General features: G+C 42.2%; 1 protein-coding gene across 4 annotated transcripts; it reads left to right on the plus strand.

Annotated features, from left to right (window-relative positions):
* Positions 1 to 683: 683 nt before the first annotated feature.
* On the plus strand, positions 684 to 23,619 carry LOC131242069 (protein FATTY ACID EXPORT 1, chloroplastic). Of its 4 annotated transcripts, XM_058240456.1 has the most exons (7): positions 794 to 930; positions 15,230 to 15,327; positions 15,556 to 15,796; positions 19,900 to 20,067; positions 22,462 to 22,508; positions 22,958 to 22,998; positions 23,105 to 23,619. In XM_058240456.1, exons 2-7 carry the CDS (start codon positions 15,307 to 15,309, stop codon positions 23,193 to 23,195), a joined length of 609 nt encoding a protein of 202 aa, XP_058096439.1. In that variant the 5' UTR covers positions 794 to 930; positions 15,230 to 15,306; the 3' UTR covers positions 23,196 to 23,619. The 4 variants fall into 4 exon arrangements, with proteins under 4 accessions (XP_058096438.1, XP_058096440.1, XP_058096439.1 ...); XM_058240455.1 differs by lacking the exon at positions 15,230 to 15,327 and having other exon boundaries at positions 684 to 926; XM_058240457.1 differs by lacking the exon at positions 15,230 to 15,327 and having other exon boundaries at positions 792 to 930.
* Positions 23,620 to 24,836: the final 1,217 nt, after the last annotated feature.

The raw sequence follows: 24,836 nt of genomic DNA on the forward strand, positions 1-24,836 counted from the left end.
ATATCCGACATGATGGATGGTCCACATTCAAGGTGGGCCCACATAATGGATAGCCTCTCAAGGTGGATGGTCCACATTGAAGGTGGGCCCCATAAGATGGATGGTTCATATTGAAGACAAGTCTAAAGTGGACCCAATGTAATGAACGGTCCACATGAAAGGTTAGCTCCACATGGTCGACGATGGATATTAAGGGGGACCAAACAAATTTCGAGGGAAGAATAGTTATGTGATGTTGAAAAACAAACATACTTTCCCACTTTGTGGCTAATAAATACTTTGCTTACCAATCCTAAACATATTCATTTGCTAAGTAGAAACAAAGATAAGCTACCTGAGGTGTAAGCAGCGTATGTGAGCTAAATGCATGTAGAATGTGATGCATGATGCATATACTCAGTAGTGCTAAAAATCATTCAGGTCCATTGAATGGGTGGGCCCACAGTTATTTTATAAAAGAAATAAATGGTTATAAAAACTATGACAATAATTTCTAGTCTGTACAATTGTTTCAGTCTCAAACATTGTGGTCTGACTGGACGACTGTCACATAGAGTGGGCAATGGTCCGGCTATTGACTGTTTTGGGCTGTGGCCAATCAACGAACCGTTGGAGCCATGTGATGGTCCGGTTCAAATTACGCACGTCACATGTTCGGTATGAGCACAATGCCATCATTCTCCCACTTGCAATTTTACTAGTCCCGTAAACATGGAGTTGGAGGTGCAGGAAATAGAGACCGAAAGAAGCGAGTCCCAACAGAAGAAGAAAAAAAATCTGCAGCAGCGACGATGGAAGCTGCTTCTTCTCAAATAATTCGGAGCTTCCAATGCAAAAAGCTCTTCTCCGACGGTGGATCACGCTCCAAATTCAAGCCCCTGATTGGATCCCTATCTTACGCCCGCCGCGCAAGTGCCCTACCCCGCGTACGTGAGTTTCAACCCCCTTTTCTCTTTATTTCCTCTCTTTCCCATTTCACCCTTTCTCTTTCTTCATTTCATCTGCCGAAGCTTTGAATCGCAGCTAATTCCATATATTCATTATTTTCACAGTTCAATTCATACATGTGAAATGAAAATTTGATTATTTCCATGGAATCGAAATCCTTGGCTTTTGCAAGGAAAGTAGAAATGGGTAAATCTGCAGAAAGAAAATTCACGGATAAGCGACACTTCTTCGCTTTCAAGGAACAATTGATTTCCATGGAAAGCTCTTTTATTCTCTTTAATTCTATCATATCTGGTCATCATATCATCCTGACGATATCTATTAAATGCGCCAGAGGGAGTGTAATTTTCCGGCACTCTCGCCTCCGATCCAAGGTACTTATGGAGCTGTCCCCGCCTATAGATGCCTTCCCTAAAGGCTAGGGCCAATCTGATCACTGCACGGTTTACTCGTTTACATTGAATGTGGAATGGTCTGCTTATGACTAGTCTTAACCATCCATCTCTTTTGTACGTGTTGGGCTAGCCAGATGATCAGATTGAGCTGATTTGTGAGTAAAGGCATGTGATATGGTGGTGCTTGCTTGGTGAGCGAGTTGGATATTGCACACGCATGCATTTTTATTCCATTACATGTGAATGATAATATGCTAACATGATTTTGTAATTTGGCTACATGAGCATCTATGCATGAAAATGGTAAAACATTATATTAGTGGAATAGTTTGATCAGTGGCCATGTGATGGCTAGTTAGGTGAAATGGTTTATGTTGGGGCTTTGGAATGACCATCTTGGATGGCATTGTTGAGAAGAATAAGGGTGCACCATTGTTACCCAGTGCATAGATCCCGTAATTGTAAACGCCCATCCTCCAAGGAACCTGTTTTAATTGGTATTAATTGAGTCATCTTCCGTCGTAAGTCAGGTGGGGGTGAGCACAGTAGGTTAGGCGCAAGAGTCCCTTACACTGTCGGGACCGAGAAGAGAAGAAGTGTGACGATCTTACCTACCGTCGTGAGCTGGGTCAAGGACATTTTATGCCGACTGCTGAGGCCGGGTAGGGTAAAACAAATTTGGTTCCCCCATTGTTGAGCCGATGGCCGTGTGGGGAAGGGGTTGGCGCTCCCAAAACTTAACTCTTTGGAGATGCGCCCTACACTTATGTTGAAGATGTTGGATTACAGTTGTGTGGAATGATTGGGATTTATGTAAGAATATAACAGGTGGTTTAGAGACGCGCCATATGAAAGAAGGTAAAGTTATAATGCATGGGCATTTCACATCGGGCTCGAGTGAGGTTTTTTTTTTTTTTTTTTTGAAAGATGAACTGAAAATGCATTAATTGAGAGAACCAAAAACAAAAGAAAGAAAAACAGAAAGAAAAAAAACCAAGCGACAACACAGAAAGCCAAAAGAAAACAAAGGGAACTGAGAAAGAAGATCCGCTGAGATAGCAAATCAGCTGCACTCAGGACCCTAAAAATCGCAAATCAGCACCCTTCAGCACATCAACCTGAGAAGCCCACTCAATGAGGGCCTTCTTGGCCTTGGAAGCAACGAAATGAGCGGAATGGGCTTCATCTCTGAAACATCTATTGTTACGTTCCTCCCAAACGAACCACCAAATAGCAAGCACAGACATCCTCCAAATCTTGGTTTTGTACTTTGCCGATGTAGACCTGACAGTTTAGAGTCCTTTTGAAAAAGTCTGCCTTTCTTCATTGACAATTGCCCATTATATAGGTAGATTACAAGCTATTTAGGGAAGAAATACAAGCTGATCTTCAGCCCCTACCATATATACATCTATCTAAATATACTGTACAGCTAATATATCCTAATTAAGGAAGGAATAAATCAGATAACTCACATATCACCAAAGTCAGTAGATATTAGTCAGAATCGCTTATTAGTCAGAATCACTGTAGATATTAGTCAGAATCAGAATCAGAATCGACAAAATCAGAATCAGAATCAGAATCAGAATCAGATCTGTAAAGCTGTAAATCTGTAAATCTGTAGTTTGATATTTCCTTTGGCATCCCCCCTCAAATTGATGCTGGTAAATCGACAAGCATCAATTTGCTAACGAGAAAATGATGGCGCTGACGTGGCATGGATTTTGTGAAGATATCGGCGATCTGCAAAGTTGTGGAGATATGTGGAAGAGTGATGACTTGATGATCATAGGCTTCCCTGATTGAGTGACAGTCAACCTCGATGTGCTTGGTGCGTTCGTGATAGACTGGGTTTGCGGCAATTTGGATGGCACTAGTGTTGTCAGCATGGAGTGGAGTAGGATGTACGGGAATGAAACTGAGCTCTGTGAGGAGACCACGCAGCCAAATGATCTCGGAGCATGCTGCAGACATGGCTCGGTACTCGGCCTCAGTAGATGATTTGGAGACGTGGTCCTGCTTCTTGCATTTCCAAGAGATAAGGGCATCACCAAGAAACATACACCAGCCGGTAGTAGATTTCCTGGTGTCTGGGCAGCCAGCCCAGTCAGCGTCACTATAGGCTTGTAGTTGAAGTGAAGAACTGGAAGGGAAGAATAAGCCACGAGTAGGTGTCCCAAGAATGTAGCGAATTATGCGGCGGACTGCAGATAGATGGAGATGCCTCGGTGCTTGCATGAATTTGCTGACGGTATGAACAGCATAAGAGATGTCTGGTCGGGTAATGGTTAGATAGATAAGACTACCAACCAACTTCCGATAGGTAGTAGGATCCTCAAGAAGCTCCCCTTCGTCACGTCAATATTTCACATTAAGTTCCATGGGGGTGTCAACCGAAGTAGGGTTGGTGAGACCGGCTAGCTGAACCAGATCTTGACTATACTTGTGCTGATGCAAGAGGAGACCGTGCGGCTAATGATGCACCTCTAAACCCAAGAAATAGGTGAGCTGGCCAAGATCTTTCATGTGAAATGTAGAATTCAACAAAGTCTGAACCGCAGAGATTGCCTCCAAGTCAGAGCCAATGATGACGATATCGTCCACATAAACAAGGAGGACGACGATACCTGTGGATGTCCTTTGTAGAAAAAGAGAGGAGTCATACTGACTTTGAGTGAAAGAAAAACTAAGCAAAGTGGATCGAAACTTCTCAAACAATACTCTTGGTGCCTGCTTCAAACCATACAAAGAACGTTTCAGTTTGCAAACATCAGTAGGTGAGGAAGTTGGCATACCAGAGGGAAGTTTCAAGTAAACGTCTTCCTTGAGATCACCGTAGAGAAATGCGTTCTTAACATCCATTTGATGTAAGGGCCAGGATTGGGATGCAGCAAGAGCGAGTATAGTTCGGACAGTGGTCATTTTGGCGACCGGTGCAAAGGTCTCATCATAGTCGAGACCATATTCTTGTTTGTTGCCAAGTGCCACTAACCGAGCTTTGTAACGATCTATGGACCCATCGGAATTAAGCTTGATAGAAAACACGAACTTACTGCCAAGGGGTTTCACGGAGGAAGGACATGGAACAACATCCCATGTTTGGTTTTCTTCAAGTGCGAGAAGTTCGGTTTCAATTGCTTTTCGCCAACACTCATGCTCCATTGCCTGTTTATAAGATGAAGGAAGAGAAATAGACGACAAAGTGGCTATGAAGGATGAAGGAGAAGAGAAACCAAACCTATCTGGGGGTCTACGAACCCGAGTACTGAGTCGGAGAGAGGGAGGTGCAGGTGCTGAAACAGGAGCAGCAGTCGGGGAAGAAGCTTGAGGGGGCTCAGGAGGTGCTGAAGGTTGGTGGGAAGTGGCGGTGGAGCGTCGTCGATACACTAGGAGAGGTTTAGAAGGGACTGGATCTGCAAGAGAGTTAGGAAACATAGGCAAAACAGAAAATGAAGGAGAAACATGATACTGATGGGTAGAAAAGAAATATTGATTTTCGAAAAAAATCACATTTCTAGAAACTCGAATGCGACACAGATTTGGATCATAGCAAAGAAAACCTTTCTGTTGTACTGAATATCCTAGAAAAGCACATTTAATTGACTGAGCCGTAAGTTTTGTGCGTTCATGTGCAGGAAGATGAACATAACAGACACAATCAAAGGTACGAAGGTTAGAATAAGTTGGAGGGTGACCAAATAACCTGGTGAAAGGTGAGTCATGGTTCAATGTGGGAGAAGGCAATCTGTTAATGAGATGGACAACAGTGGAAAGAGCTTCACACCAAAATCGAGAGGGCGTGGAAGATTCTAACAGAAGAGTGCGAACCACATCAAGAAGGTGACGGTTCTTCCTTTCAGCCACTCCATTTTGTTGAGGTGTCGAAGGGCAAGACCGTTGAGAGATGATGCCATGATTCTGTAGGAAGTCCTGAAACAAATGAGACATATACTCACCCCCATTGTCAGAACGAAGGATTTTGACATGGGCCGAAAATTGTGTCTGAATATATGCATGAAAAATCTTAAAAACAGAAAATACTTCGTCTTTGGAATGAAGGAAATAAATCCATGTGAAACGACTATAGTCGTCAATAAAAGTGACAAAGTATTTGTAATTAGCATGCGAAGTGACTGGTGCCATACCCCACACATCACTATGTATCAGATCGAAAGGTTTGACAACATGCGGTGTGTGAAAAGGAAAGGGTAGAGTTTTACTTTTGCCAAGTCTGCAAGAATTGCAATCAAACTGAACAACACTAAGAGATGGTGTTTCATTATTCCCAAGAAAACCAGATTTCAATAAAGCATGAAGTACATTAGAGTTTGGATGTCCGAGACGTTTATGCCACGCTCGGTAATCAACATGAGCAGAATTACAAGCGACAAAAGGCAAAGAAAAAGAAGACAAAGGAAATTGAAGAGGAAAAAGACGTCCCACTTTAGGCCCCCTCGCGATCATCTGCCCTGACTGTTGATCCTGCACAATACAACCAGATTTAGAAAACTCTACTTTACAATCATTATCAACTAACTGACCGACAGACACAAGATTGGTGGTAAGACCGGGAGATACGAAGACATCAGTGAGAGAGGAGGAAACATCACCAGTGGCCGTGATAGGTAAATGATTGCCATCAGCAGTATGAATTTTGAGATTTCCAAAATATTTGTTTACATTGGTAAGAGAAGCAGCATTGTTTGTCATATGATGGGAAGCCCCGGAATCAAAGTACCAAGGAGATGATGTAGTGAAGGGTTTACCTGAGAGTCCTAAAGCTGAAAATGTAGAAATGATCATTTGTTGAATCATGTCAGGGGTCACGGGTTGGACTGAAACAAGAGCAGGAGCAGGAGCACTTTGTGTTGTATTCACCAAACTACCCGCACTAGAAGAGCCAACTGAGACAGTATATGCTGTCTCCGATTTCTTGGGGGGTCGAGTTGGGCATTCCTTGATGATATGACCATCCTTTTTGCAATAGTTGCAGAATTTTCGGGGACAGTTTGCAGCATAATGACCAAATCCCTTGCAACAGAAGCACTGAACAGTGCTCATATCCCTGCTTCGTGGCCTGCCTTGTGCTGCATAGGCTACAGGAACAGATGTAGATCGTCGTTGTTCCATGGTGGTTTGAGTGAGAAGGCGTTGTTCCTCGCGAAGAAGATCATTTAGGCATGTATCCAAGGAGGGGACAGATTCTCGGTTCATAAGATTGGATCTGGTGCCTTCAAATTCAGACCTTAGTTTCATTAGAAATTGATCCCTCTGAGTAGTTTCATGGACAGATTGAACAGAACTAAGACCTTCGGATGGTAAGTCAACATAAACTATATCAGTGTATTTAGCCCAAAGATTAGTGAATCTAGAGTAAAAATCAGAGATAGAAAGACTATCCTGTTGGAGAGTGGCCAATTCATGTTCAAGCTGGAAACGACGAGCAGTGTTTTGTTGACTGTAGACCTTCTTCAGGTATGTCCACATCTGAGCTGCAGTCTGAGAAGATCGAAGGTTCAAGATGATGTTGGATTCAACGGATCCCAAAATCTATGCCATAACTTGTGCGTCCTTGACTTCCCACTTGCCGTGTCGGTCTTTGTCTTTGTCTTTGTCAGGAGCTAGGTTACTGCCATCAACATGTCCCCACAGCTCCTTACCTTTGACGAAAATCCTGAAATGAAACGCCCAAGCAGAGTAGTTCTTGCCATTGAAACGAATCAAAGAAACATCAGACTTATCGGAAGACATGAGGTCAACAGAACTAGAACAAGAATAACCGAGACTAAGAAACTTGAGAGCACGAGACAAATGGAAATTTAGAGCTATATCTCTGATACCATGACAGTTTAGAGTCCTTTTGAAAAAGTCTGCCTTTCTTCATTGACAATTGCCCATTATATAGGTAGATTACAAGCTATTTAGGGAAGAAATACAAGCTGATCTTCAGCCCCTACCATATATACATCTATCTAAATATACTGTACAACTAATATATCCTAATTAAGGAAGGAATAAATCTGTATAACTGTCATATCAGTCAAAGCTGTAGATATTAGCTGTAAATCTGCTGTAGATATTAGCTGTAAATCTGCTGTAAATCTGTAAATCTGTAAAGCTGTAAATCTGTAAAGCTGTAAATCTGCTGTGTAGATTGATATTTCCTTTGACAAGACCCTGTGCCACGGTTGCAGGAAAAGGTCCATCTTCTCGGGGAAGCAGAAACTGATGTTAAAATAGCCTAAGAAATCAACCCAAATCTGGGAGATGAAAGAGCAATGATCCAGCAAGTGATCCATTGACTCCTCGTGACGCATACAACACAAGCAGATATTAGGAATATGCATCCCTCTTTTTTGAAGATTGTCAATGGTCAAGATTTTCCTATGCCCCACTAACCAGCTAAAGACCGTAACTCTGGGAGGAACCGCATATTTCCAAAGAAAACCCACCCCTCTGGACTGATTTTGAGTTAATGGGAGACGAGATCAAAGAATACAGAGAAGAAACCGAGAATCTGCCTAACTTGCAATGGGCCCAAACCAACCTGTCGGAAGACGAAGTGGAGGGGATGTTCGAAGAAATACATTCCAGCAACTTAATGAATTCGTTAACCTCCCAGTCTTGAAGATTGCGCCTGCAGGCAATGTTCCACAAAACACTATTGCCCACTATCTCGTAATAGTCCTTCACAAAAACAGATTTGGCAGGGGTGAGAGAGAATATTTGAGGAAATCTGACTTTGAGGGTATCACCCCCCACCCAGTTGTCTTCCCAAAACCGAATGTTCGCCCTGTCGCCAAGGTCGAAGCAGATGCCGCTTAGGACCTCTCTGTTGGTTTTAAGAATGTCCTTCCAAATAGCAGAAGCCCTATTAGTGGAGGACTGTTTAGTCCACCAACCACCGATGGATTCCCCATATTTATGCTTTACAACAACATTCCAGAATCTGCCCCTTTCCGTCCCCAATCTCCAGATCCATTTACCTAATAAAGCCTAGTTCATCGATTTGAGATCCCTTAAACCAGTTCCTCCGTCTAGAGTCCGCCTACAAACATCCTTCCATTTGAGGAGATGAAATTTATTGCCACTGTTATTTCCGTGCCAGAGAAAATCGCGCCTGCATTTTTCGATAGATGCCAACACCGAGCTAGGGCATATGAGGAGCGACATAAAATAAATAGGAAGGTTGGAGAGGGAAGCTTTGATTAAGGTTAGGCGGCCTCCAAGAGATAGGTACCGACACTTCCATCTAGCCAATAATTTCTCAACCCTGGAAACCACTTTCTCCCACATTCGTTTAGGAGGCCTTCCAATACAAAGGGGGAGACCAACGAAGGAGCAGGGAAGAGAGCCTGGAGCACATCCGAAATGGTCAGAAAGGGCCGCAAGCTCATCACTATTCAGGTTGATGCCGATCATGCAAGATTTATCTAGATTTATTCTTAAACCAGAAACAGCTTCAAAACAGCAAATAACAGTATGCAAATTAGACACCTTGTCAACCTTGGCTTCCGAGAAAAGAAGGGAGTCATCAACATACTGGATTATCGAAATCAGAGTCCTCATCCCGTTAATCCTTATACCACTCACCACACCTTCCATTTGACCTCTGTGAAGCATCTTCGAGAGAGCTTCCATAACGATGAGAAACAAAAAAGGAGAGAGGGGATCTCCCTGCCTGAGCCCGTTCGAGCTTTGAAAAAAGCCTTTTGGAGAACCATTTAGAAGCACCGAAAAGGAAGCTGACCCTATGCATTCCTTGATCCAGAGACACCACTGCGACCCAAAACCCATACGCTTCATGAGGTATAGCAGAAAAGACCAATCGACATGATCATACGCCTTTTCAATGTCTAGCTTGCACATGACAGACTTGGTCCTGGAAGAGGACGTAGAATCCAAACATTCATTCGCCATAAGAGCAGCGTCCACAATCTGTCTACCGGCTATGAACGCACACTGGCTTCCAGAGATGATTCTATCCATCACACGGCTTAACCGAATAGCAAGGATTTTTGTTAGAATTTTATAAGGGCTGCCCAACAAGCTAATCAGCCTGAATTCCTTCAAAGAGGCAGCACTAGGGGCTTTTGGAATAAGAGCAATGAAAGAGGCACCGAAGCTTTTAGAGATCTTGCCATTACCATAAAACCCAACAAGAAAACTGAACACATCATCGCGAAGTAACTCCCAGAAATGCTGAAAAAACAAAATAGGAAATCCATCTGGCCCAGGAGCCTTGTCCCCTGTCATGCTGTCAATGGCTTGCTTAACCTCTTCCAAAGAGAAAGGGGCTTCAAGCAGGTTCGCCTCTTCGTCCGAAAGACCTTCAAAAAGCAGATTGTCCAGGAGCGGCCTCTGCCAATTTTCAGCGTTGAACCGATTGGAGAAATAAGAAACAACTTCATCCGCGATTGCATCTCTGTCATAAATTCGGACCCCATCCACAATAAGGGAGCTAAGCCTGTTGGAGGAAGCGTGAATACTTGCCATATTGTGAAAGAATTTAGTATTACTATCACCTTCTTTCAACCAGCTGATACGAGCCTTCTGTTTCCAAGAGATCTCCTTCTCTAGCGCCCTGTTTGCCAATTCCTGAATTATGTGGATCCTGCGAGACATAATGTCGGGAGACATCGGAGTCCCCTCTGCCATAGAATCAATCTGACTTAGATCAGATAAAAGGGATTCCGTTTCCTTCTCCCTGTCAAGGTACAAACTTTTCCTCCACTTCTTCAAATCTTGCTTGAGACAATTTAGTTTGAAACGCAGCTTGAAGTCGGCATAGCCCTCAACTGAATACTCAGTCCACCAGTCTGAAACCATCTAATGAAATCCCGCAATCTTCAACCAAGAAACATCGAAAGGAAAAGGCTTTGGGCCCCAATTTTGTTCGCCCACCTCCAGCAGGATAGGGCAGTGATCCGACGTGACCCTGGGAAGAGCGGATTGGGAAGACGACGGAAAATGTTCGAGCCAGGAAGGGGAAATAAGGAATCTATCGAGTCTGGACATAAAAGGAATTTAGCGACCGTTAGACCACGTGAATCGGGATCCATTTAAAGGAAGATCCACAAGCTCATGATCTTCAATCCAGCAGGAGAAAGAGGACATAGCATTGGACAACGAATTCCCGTGAGATTTCTCCTCCAAGAAACGAGTGATTTTAAAGTCCCCCATGAAGCAGTAGGGGCCATCGAAAGCCCGAATGGACATCAACAATTCTTCCCAGAATAGAGGTCTCTGCGCATCTTGGTTAGGACCATACACAACACAGAATAAGCAAATAAGTCCCGTAGAAATATGCTGAAGCTTGGCCGTGACCAAAAACGAACCTATCGAACTATCTTGGACAACCCATAGAGACAATCTCCAAGCGAGAATAATACCACCCGAACTGCCCACAGCATGTAAGGCAATCCATTTGATATCCCTGGCCTTCCATAGAGTACCCATCAATTTGACATCACAACCCCTGACCTTGGATTCCTGAAATGAGACAATATCTAGACCGTATCTATCGCGGGAGTCTTTAATCAAACACCGTTTTTGTTTGGACTCCACACCTCTAACATTCCAAGAGATAATCTTCATTGGGCAACCTCACTTCCTTGAATATCCAGACCCGTCATAGCAGCTGTAGAGTCGCCAATCTCAGTTCCGCCCGTAGCACACCGACGCACTCCTTGGTGCACAGCGATCTGGCGCGACCATTTCTACCTCTAGGTGATTTCGACGTCTAGAGGGGCCTGCCTCATGTCTCAACGCACTGAAAGAGGGCAAGGAAATCTTCGAGGCAGTCCCCAAAAGAAAGCCCCAAAGATCTGCCCACGTGACCCACCACGTCTCGTATCCACCGCACCGAGTCTGTTTCTGGGGAGAAAAGGTCTCCAGAACGCATCTGGAGAGGTTCGACTTCAATCACATCAAGATCCGGCTGATCTGGGAACAAAGTCAGAAGACATTGATTAGGCCAGTTTTCGAAATGAGTAGGGGAGGAAGGCCTGTCGGAGGGAGAAGGAAGATTGTCTAAGCGGAAGGAACCTTGATCAAATTCGGAACTCTGTCTAGGCCATAGAGAAAAGCGAGAAGATTCCAGAAGTTGGGAACAGTTAGCCATGGGTGCAGATCGAAAGTAAGACCTCCTGTCCCGAAGAGATTCGGTGATCAAGGGAGATTTCAGCGGCGGAGAGGGGAGAGGAGCAGGAAGGGGCGCATATGGAGAAACCTGATCAGGGCTGGCTACCGAGGACGGGATTTACTGAGTCGGCACGGGCATGATAGAAGAGTTGGTGTCCACCAGAACCCGAGGCCTGGATTCGAGATGCAGAACCCAGGACCTGAACCCGAGATCCTAGAGCTGGGGCTGTAAATCTGAGAAGACGCATGAAGAATCCGCTGTAAGATCTGTGGTAGTGGCTTGCTGGAGAATACGTGGCTGCATCCTGGCCGAAAGAGGGACATCTGGACTCCCATCGCGATCGGGCGCACGAAAAATGAAACCACACGTCTACCTCAGATGGAGCGGGTGACCCTGGAAATGATCGTAGTCAGAGGTCTCGACTACCGCAATGACCAGGAACGAGGCAAGCTGGCCACGTGGAGGAGAGGAGAGGGGCGATAGAGAACGTGTCGCGTGAGGGACGGCGAACGAAGCTACTCGCGTTTGCCTCAGGATATGAGTGTCAGGCGAAGTGATGCAGGGAGGCGCTCGAGGGCCACGCGTCCAACAGGCATGGAGAAGATCACCATGCTTCTCTCCTCGATCGGAGAAAGAAATATCACCACGTGTTGGACTGAGTTGCTGCACGCACGACGCACGAGACTCGTGTGAAGGGATACGATCCGGTAGTCCGCGGCAGGATTGAGGCCATGCTCCGTCATTGTTATTGGCGTTTACTACCACCGGAATAGGATGAGGGGACTGCTCCTTGGCGTGCCAATAATCCCCCCATCTAGGCGCAGGGGAGTTCCTATCTTCCTTTTGCAGAGGCGGAGCAATTTGTCGACCGTCGACAAAAATCATAAGGTGCTGTGGGAGAGGATCACCTTTCTTCCTGCGGATAAGCATGCTAGCCACACCCATCTCCTCCCCTAATTTTGTCTTACTGTCTAATTCGATCAAGGATCCCAGAAGCTTTACAGCCTGAATGAAGAACAAATCGTCCCAAAGTTCTAGTGGGATATCCCAGATAAGGAACTAAGCCTCCTCCCATCCAAAAATCGAAAATCCGTCCTAGCTTTGAACGCTGACGATTGGTCCTTCACTATGAATCGAGCCTGCCATTATCAGAATGTCGGGGCTCATTCCCGGACAAAGCTTCACCTAGAGATCATTATAACTGATAGACTTGATGGAGTATTGACCCGGACGGATGCGGCAAACGCTGTCAATCCAAGAACGAACCTGAGGGATAGAGGCCCCCTCCCTGGTGTGGATAACCATTGACTCCTTGAGCCATTCCTTTGAAATATCTAACCTTGCCTGGGGGATATGCAGAGAAAAGGGAGTCGATGGTAAAAAAGGATTTGAATCGCCTTCTGTCGATTTAGTCACCATCGGGTCCCACCGATCTTCATTTGGTTGCTCCAGCCGCTCTTCACTGGTTCACATTGAATTGGGATCCTACAAATGCTTGGGATCTAAATCTTTCTTTCCAACCTCTTCTGTTTCCGACTTCTGCGATTGGTCGTTGGTCTGTAGCGACCTGGATGGAGCACCAGATTCCATTAGGGCTTCTTTAAATGAAAGTCCGAAGGCTGTATGATGACAACTGTTATGAGTTACTGTGAGTGTCCCCTTGAAGAGGTGGTCTGTGGGATGCGGGGGTACACTCGGGGTGGGCGGCCTGCGGAACCCATGTGATTTGGGGCCTGTGTGAGGCGGAACCCACGTGATTTGGGGCCTGCGAGGGAGTAGAACCCATGGAATTGGGGCCTACGAGGAGGGTTCGGCTAAGGACCTAACCCATGGATGTGAGGCCTGGGCTATGAGATAAAAGGATTAATTCGCTATACTCTATCAGTTCAAGCTTTTAGAACAAGTGGTTAATTGTTCTGCATCAATGTAGCATTGAACCATGCATTCATTCGTACACTACTCACTCAGGTTGGTGGGTTCACAAATAGACCATCACATGCCCATTCACAACGGCTAAGATTTCGACTAGGAGTTTACCACATTGGGACTATCTATCCAAATCAAGTATGGAACTGGCTTGGATAAAAGTTCTTGTGCTGGACACCACAGCTCGCGAAACTATGCACTACCATCCCGACCACACCGTGTGTTGTATCTATTCTCTACTTGCTTTAACATGCTCACCAATGATAATACGCTTGGTTGTTTGTTTGCTTTGTACCCTTGATTCTCTATATGGTATGCCACTGAGCGCGTTAAGCTCAAGACATATTTTCTTTTACTTTTTTAGGAATGTATTACTAGACCCATTTGGAGCACCCGATGTTCAGCCTATTTCTATTTTGCATGTTTATTTTGGAAACTTTGGATTGTAATATTTTGGACGGATGATGTACTTTTGGATCTTGATATATGTGGGTTGTTGGGGTTGTCCATATTAGAATAGACAAATATCTTGAATTAAATATCCCAGAAGAGACGAAAAGAAAAAGAAAAATGAAATCTTCCTGGTTACAAACCAGATTTGGAGTTCAGGATTTTAGTGAGCCCGTTTGCCAAGTTCGGGGCATAACAACCTTGCCAAAAAAAAAAAAAACCTGTTGACGCCAAATTTGGGAGTCAGAAAGTAATATTTCCGGTTCTTGGATTTCGGGGTGCGACAATCCCTAGCAGTGTTACCTTTCAAAAAATAAAAATAAAAAAATACAATGGAGTAAGCACCTCAGGTTGTGTGCTCATTCTCAGATGGGAAGCAGCGCACCAGAGCCTTGTCTTCTGAAGCAGCCTGTTTTGTAGGTACTGTAACGTAGCTTAGTTAGAATGATAGCTGGAAACATGGAAAAGTGCAGTCTATTATGGAAGCAACGTGCATTTAGAAATTTGATTTCATTTATAGGGTATTCTGAAACAATGTACTGAAATAGAATACTGCAGCACCAGAGCCAAGTATTTGACATTATGAAAATCCTGTTTCCAAAAGAAAAGAAAGGGAAAGAAACTGAGAGGAAAAAAAAAAAAGAGAGAGAGGAGAAGAAAAAGTTTGTGGAGCCATGGTTCATAATAGTGATTTTTTCTTTGAATGGCTGGTTCAAAATGGTGACACCAGTACATTTTTGTATATGTCCGTTATATGATAGTAAATGGGAAAAAAGTTTGTGGAGCCATGCTTCAAAATGGTGATTTTTTCTTTGAATGGGTGGTTCAAAATGGTGATACCAGTACATTTTTGTGTGTCCATTATATGGCAGTAAATGGGTTCCAATGTATTATTGGTATTTTTGAAAATGGTACCTGTACAAGTTTTACGAATCAGCTATATGGCAGTAAATATGGTGAAGATCACCCTGAGAGAGCCTATAAGTGGTGCATATTGGCTGACACGAATTGTAATGGTTTTGGGGCAGACCAGTATTTTCTATTACTGATATTTGAAACATTGTATGGAGCTTCGAAATATCCTATTCCTTGCAATGGAAAGGTTTTTCACTAAATTGGAGGGTTGGTGATGATGCGAATGTTGTGTTTTTGTTTCTAGAAATTACAATAATCATTTCCACATACACATTTCATAAAGTCAAATACTTCGTGTCAGCTTTTCAATTCATACTTTCACAAATCTTTTGTTCTTTGAGATGTGATTCTTTTGGGTCATCTTATCGATCATAACTGTTGATCGTGCCAGCTTTTGATACTCCAACACTTACACTGTTTATTAAATTGAATGCATTTCTTTTAGCAGGTACCTTTATATTCTACACATTCTGTTAATATTTTTAATGGGGATAATGACTTGAAGTGTTGGCTCTTTATTATCCAATGCCTTTGACTATGGTCAAAGTGAAGCTTTGTAACTCAGTATTCTTCTTGCATAATGACTTGAAGTGCTGGCTCTTTATCATCCAACACCTTTGAATATAGTCACGGTGAAGCTTTGTAACTCTAGTATTCTCGCATACTTTGAACTTGACCTATGTTGTTCTTTGGAAGCAACTAATTCCTAGATGATGTTTATGGTAGCAGCTCAATAAGTTTGCTAACTGGTTATCAGATTTCTTTATTGTCTAGTTGTCAATTACCATGCGCATTGAAGGGAGTAGCAAGGAAAGTCCTGGTTCAGAGGTTAAGACTTCCTTAAGTTACACAGCTGACAAACCAACCCAACACATGCAAGGGGCAGGGAATTCATATCCCATTGCAGAACAGGCTGGTGGAAATTTAGGGACAGATGCATCGGTACCTGTGGAGGGTAGCATCCAACAGAAAAAAGCTGCAAAGATACATGATTTCTGTTTTGGAATTCCCTTCGGTGAGCATTCTGCATTAGCACTAAATTCAAACTTCCAGGAATTAATTAGTATATGTTCTACAAAGTTGCAAAGACTTGTTAAGTGATGCAGTCTGTTCTCAAACTTGTTCGAATTAGCAATCTTGATTTTAGCCATATCGGACTGACAAACATATCCTATATCATTTTAAACATTCTCATTTTCATATTTGTACTGATTTGTATATTGCCTTTTCTTTTAATGATTCTTGTTTTGCTGATGTGGGGGTAGGGGGGGCAATCCTGCTCTGCCATTCTACTCTTTTGAGGCTCAGACCTTCAGTTAGACCCTAAGTCATCAAGTTTTTTCTTATCCACATCCTTTTGGGCCTTCCCCTTGCCCTTTTAGAGCCTTCAACGTGTACCAACTTACTCCTTTTAATGGGCACGGTTCTTGGTCACCATTGCACATTACCAAACCATTTAAGTCTACTTTCCCTCCTGTTATTACCTATTGGTACTACTAAGTTCCCCCAAATGCATTCATTTCTATTTCTATCCTTCCTCATCTTTCCACTTATCCATCTTAACATTCTCACTTTAGCCACAATCATCCTATGAACATGTTGTTCTTTAACTACCCAACATTCTGTCCCATAAAGCATTGTTGGTCTTATAAATATCCTATAAACTTTCCCTTCCAGTTTGAGCAGTGAGTGATACATGACGATCACATAAAACTCCAGAGGCACATCTCTGTTTCTAACCTTGCCTGCGGTGCATATGCACTAATAACATAGATTTCCTCCTCTGCTAACGCTATCACTTTTTTTTTTTTTTGGGTTAGCTTGTTAGTACACACCCATGTCAGTACACACACTCCATGCTTAGCCACCCCCGCTAGGGATCGATACCAAGACCTCAAGTGTTGAAACGAGGTATCTCCACTCAGTTTGCCAGTTGAGCTATCACTTACTCTGTTAACAACTACTACTTCATACCTTAAATCTTTATCTATCACCATCCCTACTCCATTTCTATTATCGTCGTTTCCTATATACCAAAGTTTATATCCATCCATTTTTCTAGTTTTGGCCCCTTTCCACTTGGTCTCCTAAACACAAGCTATGTTATCTCTTCTTCATTTCGTCATTACTATCAACTCCATACTCTCTTTTTTGAAACATACTAACTCCAGACTATTACCCGTCAATATTCCTATATTTCATGTGGCAAGACAAATCCTATTCTCCCATGCGTCTAGAATGGTGCGGAAACCCTTGTCTACTTCTTACAACAATTGGGCATTGTTGCAGGTAGAGCTGTACACAAGTCGAGTCGAGTCGAGTATCGCCCTACTCGTACTCGGCTCTTAACGCCCGAGTGCTGCTCGTACTCGGCTCTACTCGGCCGACGAGCATGGACTCCCTGCTCGTACTCTACTCGCCCGAGTACGAGCCGAGTACGAGTAATAAACGAGTCGAGTCGAGTGCGAGTTTTCGAGGCGAGTTTGAGTACAAGCAAAAATCGAGTCGAGTAGAGTGCGAGTTTTCGAGGCGAGTTCGAGTCAATTGGAATTCGAAGTTAAACTAAACAATAAAAGATATAAAATGCACATAATTTATGATTAAAAAACTTTGATAATTACATTACATTGTTCACTTCAAAATGACAATTTATAACTAATAACCTCCATAAGAGGAGTGTCTTCCTGTATTGTCATCTGATCCATCGGAACTGCTATCTATTTTTTCATATACAAATTGGTTCACTTCCTCTGAGTCAGAAGGCGAAGAGATTTTTCCTTCGTGCTCTTTTACACTTTGAACTAGATTTTTCAAACTTGCTTTATGTGAAGAATTGTATGTAGTACCCAATGCCCTATAAAATTCACCGAGACGAGTCAGGAATTTGAATTTGTTACTCTTTTTCTTCTTCTTGTTTGTCGTACTCAAGTAACTCGACCCTGCTTCAACATCGTGTTGTCTTTGACTCGAATATCGCTGAAGTCTAGAAACATCTTCCATACTGCGTTTTAAGGCGAGTTGGAATTGTTCTTCCTCCAAACCTTTTAATCTGGCTTCCTCCTCTGCATCTTCTGTGGATGTCATTCGTGTACTAGATCCAGAAGCAGAAAGTTTGGATAGAGTGGAAGGTTTTCTATTCGAATCTAACAGAGCTTGAAAAAGAATTTGAACATCCTTAGGGGCATTGGGGCATGGTTTTGCATCACCACCTCGACATAAGCGAAAGCGATTAGTCTTGTTTACAAACTTTGCGCCACACAAACCACACTTAATCTTTATTTTTCCAGACCTTGGTGGTGATTCAACTAGGGAAGCATAGTCCGAAATGTTTAAAGCTATTTGAGCCATCTGAGCCATCGACAAACATTTGGGACTATGCTTCCCTAGTTGAATCACCACCAAGGTCTGGAAAAATAAAGATTAAGTGTGGTTTGTGTGGCGCAAAGTTTGTAAGCAAGACTAATCGCTTTCGCTTACACTTGTCATGTCGAGGTGGTGATGCAAAACCATGCCCCAATGCCCTTAAGGATGTCCAAATTCTTTTTCAAGATCTGTTAGATTCGAATAGAAAACCTTCCACTCCATCCAAACTTTCTGTTTCTGGATCTAGACATCAATAGAAGATGCAGAGGAGGAAGCCAGATTAAAAGGTTTGGAGGAAGAACAATTCCAACTCGCCTTAAAACGCAGTATGAAAGATGTTTTTAGACTTCAGCGATATTCGAGTTAAAGATAACACGATGTTGAAGCAGGGTCGAGTTACTCGAGTACGACAAACAAGAAGAAGAAAAAGAGTAACAGATTCAAATTCCTGACTCGTCTCGGTGAATTTTATAGGGCATTGGGTACTACATACAATTCTTCACATAAAACAAGTTTGAAAAATCTAGTTCAAAGTGTAAAAGAGCACGAAGGAAAAATCTCTTCGCCTTCTGACTCAGAGGAAGTGAACCAATTTGTATATGAAAATATAGATAGCAGTTCCGATGGATCAGATGACAATACAGGAAGACACTCCTCTTATGGAGGTTATTAGTTATAAATTGTCATTTTGAAGTGAACAATGTAATGTAAATATGTTAATGTAATTATCGAAGTTTTTTAATCATAAATTATGTGCATTTTATATCTTTTATTGTTTAGTTTAACTTCAAATTCCAATTGACTCGAACTCGCCTCGAAAACTCGGACTCGACTCGTTTACTACTCGTACTCTGGCAAGTAGAGTACGAGCAGGGAGCCCATGCTCGTCGGCCGAGTAGAGCCGAGTACGAGCAACACTCGGGCGTTAAGAGCCTAGTACGAGTAGGGCGATACTCGACTCGACTCGTGTACAGCTCTATACACAGGTATGAGTACGAGTCGAGTACTTCTAGACTCGTACTCTACTCGTAATCTAAACGAGTCGTGGAAACCCGCTCGTACTCGGCTCTAACTCAGACGAGTCGAGTACGAGTCGAGTATTCCGAGTCGAGTCGAGCGAGTACTCGAGCCTTAGTCTGCTCGTGTACAGCTCTAGTTGCAGGGCGTCGCCTCCGGGGGATGCCCTAGCCAACCATTGCCCATTTCTCACTACACCTAGGTTCCAATGTAGTGTGCCGCATTATTTTGTAATGTCATATTGTTCGGATTCATGATGAAAGTTATGGCATAAGTTTGACACCAGCCGTTAGCCTGACGCATTCCTCCTTCATCCGGCCTAGGGACTGCAATGAGATCACAAAAGTTCCATAGGCACAATGTTAAAGACTATTACATACGTTAATTACAATCAAGCGATATCTAATAGTTTGAGGCCATTCGTGAGCTGATTCTCAAAAGAAACTTATGTATTTTAATTACTCTTGGTGGCTTTTATATTGTCATTTTATTAATGGAAAGTTTGATTTGTATTTTTTTTTTTTGCTTGTTCATGTTTTTTATTCTAACTTACATAGCTGACATATATTTCCTTTTTCCTCCCTTTACCCATACGTCAACATCTTTAATGTGTAATTTCACTATAAAATAATATAATTCTCTGTTGGTGATTCAGACCACTAAGATTGTAGCGTGTAAGTTAATATTAAACGAGAGAGACATCTTCCTACATCATTGTTGGATTTTCTTGTGTGACAGGTGGGCTTGTTTTAAGCTGGGGTCTTGTTGGATTTCTTTTCTCGAGAAATCCTACAACTCTAACCACTGGTGTTCTTTTCGGGGGTGCTTTGCTGGCTTTAAGCATCTATAGCTTAAAAGTTTGGAGGCAGGGGAAATCCAGCTTACCGTTCATCTTGGGGCAATCAGGTATTTGAATTTTTCTTTAAGGCTATTATTTACGTGCTGTTTCGAAGACGGGTATTGATGCTGCCAAGTTCCTTGCATATTAGGATAAGTTTTACCTAATTCATTCTGTAAACCAAAGCTTAAACACTCTGCAACTGAATATTCAAACTCAGAGCTCACTTGTTGGTGAGAACTGACAGGAGACATATAAAAGCCTTAGCGAGTGTTATGTTGTATGCCTGATTGCTAATTAGGAAGCAATAACCAAACATTGAATGCAGCCACATTCTTCTAGTCTCTTGATAACTCTCTAAGAAATACCACACCATTGAAGTCCTGGTAATTGTGACAAATCTTGTTCTTAGCAATTTCTTGGTCCGGAAATTTCTTGGAAGATTTTCAAATTTTAGTTTTTCGTTGGGATATTATTGGGAAAATCTTGCTGCAAATAAAATATTTAAAAATATTTATTCTAAATTAATAAATAAATTTAAAATATTTATATGACAAACTCCTTAAGGTTTTATTATTTTTCCTGATAATATCGAGGTAACATTGCAAAAAAAATGTGATATTTTAAAATCCACTGATATTTTGAAATCTCGCGATAATATCATTGAGTGTATTTTTAGTAATATTACTGTGAGGTTTTCAAAATCTCAGCACAAATTGTCACATTGGTCCAGATGAAGACAAAATAGAAGTCAGTTTAAATCCAGAGAATTTTAAAAAATATAAAAGAGCTTGATATATTAAGAGCCCAAAGCCCCAAATAAACAACCAAAGTTATAAAAAGACTGGGTCGATTGTATGTAAATGCTTACATCCATTTGTTTTTAAGGGCTCATGCATACCTTTAGCTCTCTATGTAATTTCTTTGGTTTCTTGCAGAGAAAAGAGCTCTCAGTGAAATTTCATTAATACATGATCATTTTATTTATATATTTTTAATTTTAACTTGAATATAATTTCATTATGCTAGTTGTGGAATTTCTGGCAAAATACCATTCGTAAAGCTGACCCGTATAACTGGGACAAGGCTATGATGGTATGGTTGGGATATAATATTCTACTGAGAGATGCTTTGGTGCTCTTGGAGCATCATAAGCTATAGTGCTTGTAGTTGCATTGGAACACTTGGACAGTCTAATCCATTGATGCATGCTTTTCATTAGGTCCACACACATTTTTTGGGCTACCATGAAAAGACATCACACCATCTGACAAATACTAACCATTTGATCAATGACCTTTAATATCATCATCATCACCTTCTAAGCCTTACCCCAATTAATTGGGGTCAGCTGCATGAGTCCTGTTTTGCCATTCCACTCTATCAAGGGCTAGACCTTCCATTAGACCATAGGTCACCAAGTCTTTTCTTACTACCTCCATCCATGTCCTTTTACGTTTTCCTCTTGCCTTTTAGAGCCTTCAACTTGTACCAACTTACTCCTTTTAACAGGTGTGGTTCTTGGTCTCTGTCAAGATGTGCCAAATCGGTTACGTCTTGGCCGAAGGCCCAGGCCATTACGTGATATGGGTCTGAATTAGCGTGGGGTAGAAAAAACAGAAAAGCAGATGCATAACAGTCGTCAGGGGGTATAATGGCCGTTACCCCCATAATGTTCACCTAACAAAAAAAAAAAAAAAAAGCTTCCATTTCTTCTTCTTCTATCTTCTTCCAGGAAAAAGAAGAAGAAGAAGAAAAAGAAAAAAAAGAAAAAAGAAAAATGCATACTCTCTCTCTCTCTCTCCATTTCAAAATACACAACGTGGCTTGATCGTTGTTGTGGCTCTGAACGTCTCCTTTATTCTTCTTATTATTAGATACCACAGTACTTTTTCTCCATTCTTCTAGCATTTTGTTTGATAATCTCATTGAACAACTTTATCAACCGAAATAACCCAGTATCTCCCATGCACTTCGAAACCTTTATTGGCATACGATATGTTCCCAAGGGCAAATTGTTTAATTCGGATGATCAAAATTGTTTACATAAAAATAGATCCATTTAACACTTTGATCCATTTGTTTGTTAGGGCCCTTCATGGCTTGAATATGATTCTAAAGACTCACTTTTGTTCGGCAATCATGGCCATCCCATCCATAGCATGGAAAAAGGACAGTCATAGAAAATATGGCCAAATCAAGGATTGATTGGACCATCTGATCAGTTCAATTGAAATGTGTTCTGGACTTGATAGACAGTGCAGATTGATCCATTGGACTGTCCAAGTGAACCGATGTGACGAGGAGCTCTATATCTTATAGTGCTATGAGAGCACTGTTGCATTTTCGCTATGCTAATTGTAGAATATTCAGATGTTTGTTATTATTTTAGTTGTCTCAAGCCTCTTGGATTTTCTCTTTGTACAAATATACAACATGATGCTGTCTTTCTGATGTTGCAGCCCTTACTGCTGCCCTTCTTGCGAAGCACTTTCAGACATACTCTTTGGTAAGGCATCCCTCTGCATTTTGTTTTGTGAGGAATTACATATCCTTGGACCTTGAGTTTATACACATCAGGCCTATGGGTGGTCCAGCCTGTTGATCTAATGGGCTACATGGAGGATGGACCATGCCCCCATAACATCCCTGCTGGGACAATTCTAACAATCTGACTGGCAGCCTGCAATAGATGGGAGAAAAATAAGTCAGAGACGATCCACATTTTATGGAAAGAAAGATGAAGATTGGATACCTAGGATCTTTTAATCTGGCAGTTCCTTTTAGCAGTTATATGTCCATGGTGGGCCTACTAGATAATGGTCTGGATAACCAGACCATGGGCTTTCGTGCATGGTTTTAAGGTCCGGGGACACTACAACCCTTGGATCATATAATCGATGTTGTTTTGTATTCTCAATTTTTACCTAGCCTCCATTTATGGTTTTTGTCCTGCAGACGAAGAAAGTCTTTCCTACTGGGTTCTATGCTGTTGTGAGGTATTCCCATATCTGGATTCCCTAGTTCTATTTTCTAGGAAGTATTAATCAATTATGAAAATTTTCTCTTTTTGTCTTTTTCCTTTTCTTTTATGACCAATGGCAGTGCTGCGATGCTGTGCTTTTTTACCTATGTGATGCTTTCTGGAGGAAACCCACCACCAAAGAAGTCCAAGTTGGCAACAAGTCCCCCATGATAGCTTGAACTTCCAAATGTCAGACAAGAAGCCAATCTTTCTGCAGTTCTATCCAGAAACTGCAGTTTGACATATCTACCAATGCTGCTTCTAAATTGGTTGCGTTTCTGATTGCTATTGAGTCTAGCTGTGGTTCTGGGTCCGAACTTCGAACAGAGCCCCACTTGCATCATATTCTGGTAGTATATACGTATAGTAGAGTTCCCATGAAAAAGAGAAAGGGTAGAATAATACCAGATTGTAACATTATGAAGATGCAGCAAGTGCAAACAGTATGATCTGATAGGCTCTGATGAGCTGAACTTGCATGTAGGGTTGGGCCTTTTCAGCCCTCATTTTGCCTTGAGGTTTACTCGTTGCTTCCTGCCAAAACAACATATTACTCATGGATTTGATTGCCTCGATGAAATTTACTATTTGAGGACTCTTTTCTTAAAAATGGAAAAAAAAAAAAAAAAAAAAAAAACACAAATAGAATTGTTTTCGTTTTGGATGGGTTCATCTTGATATAGCTCGCATGCATGGTTCAAGTTCCGGGTTACAAGCATTACAAGTGAGTTATGTTTGCTTCCTAGACAATTTTTATATCCATTTTTAGTTTTTCATCTCAATTATGATCTGATTCTGTATAGGAAACACAAAGCTCAGCTTAGCCAGGGAATATTTTCGTTCTTTGTTTTTGTTTTGCTTGTTGAGGATCTGAACTGTTGAAGTTGTGGGCCCCATGATGAATGTGGCATGTTCCAATAATACTCCAATGTTATGATTCTTACCATCCTATTGGAATTTCAGATGGAATGTGGACTGTTGACCTCCCTGTTGTTTAAACTGTGGATTTATGAGTCGCCGGTGGGATTATCAAGATTCTGTGATGGGGGAGGTTTTTGGAAGCGCTCCTATAACAATGGGGGTGCACAGGATGGATAGTTTGGACCAGTAAAAGGTGGGCCCCATATTCTACTTGCTGGCCTAACAATATGAATGGCATGCTCGCACCATATATTAGCTCAATGAAAATGAAGGACATAAACTACCTTCGGCATCTGTCATTGCCGACAGTGGGGCCCGCCTTTCAACAATACGTTGACTGGGGCCCGACTGTGATTGCATCGCGCCATCTTTTTCTTTTTCTTTTTTTAAAGGTCTACCAGGGATTGAACCCTGGATCACTGGGGCACACTACAGTGTTTCCACCAGCTCATGGCAGTTACCCTAGTCTTGAACACGAGAACCCAATGGTAAAGCGAAGAGAGCATGCCATAGAGCTTACAGTCTCCAAACCTAAGGCTATCTTATTGCTGAAACCTTTCCCTGCTGAATGGAAACAGTTGGCATAACTACTCATTTGATAGCCATTAATTGAATCCTCGAATTTGTATGCTGGAAGGGAATCAAAACATGTTTGTTGTGCGGCCCATCCATGATGGGGCTCACAGGATGGTTGGTCTTGCATTATGGTCATGATGTATGTCAAGCTGTCGAACCCAAGCAACGAGTGGCCTCATCAGTTTCGTTTTCAAGCCTCCAGCCATCCTTATAAGAAGCAAAGAGTGAATTTGTTACGGTTGATTTCCGCCTCTTTCTCAGCAAGGATGGCAGTCGTGATTTGAGGGGGTTAAGATACATGTCAGAGATCCAGGC

This window comes from Magnolia sinica, chromosome 4, assembly GCF_029962835.1.
Source record: "Magnolia sinica isolate HGM2019 chromosome 4, MsV1, whole genome shotgun sequence".
Classification (NCBI taxonomy): Eukaryota; Viridiplantae; Streptophyta; class Magnoliopsida; order Magnoliales; family Magnoliaceae; genus Magnolia; species Magnolia sinica.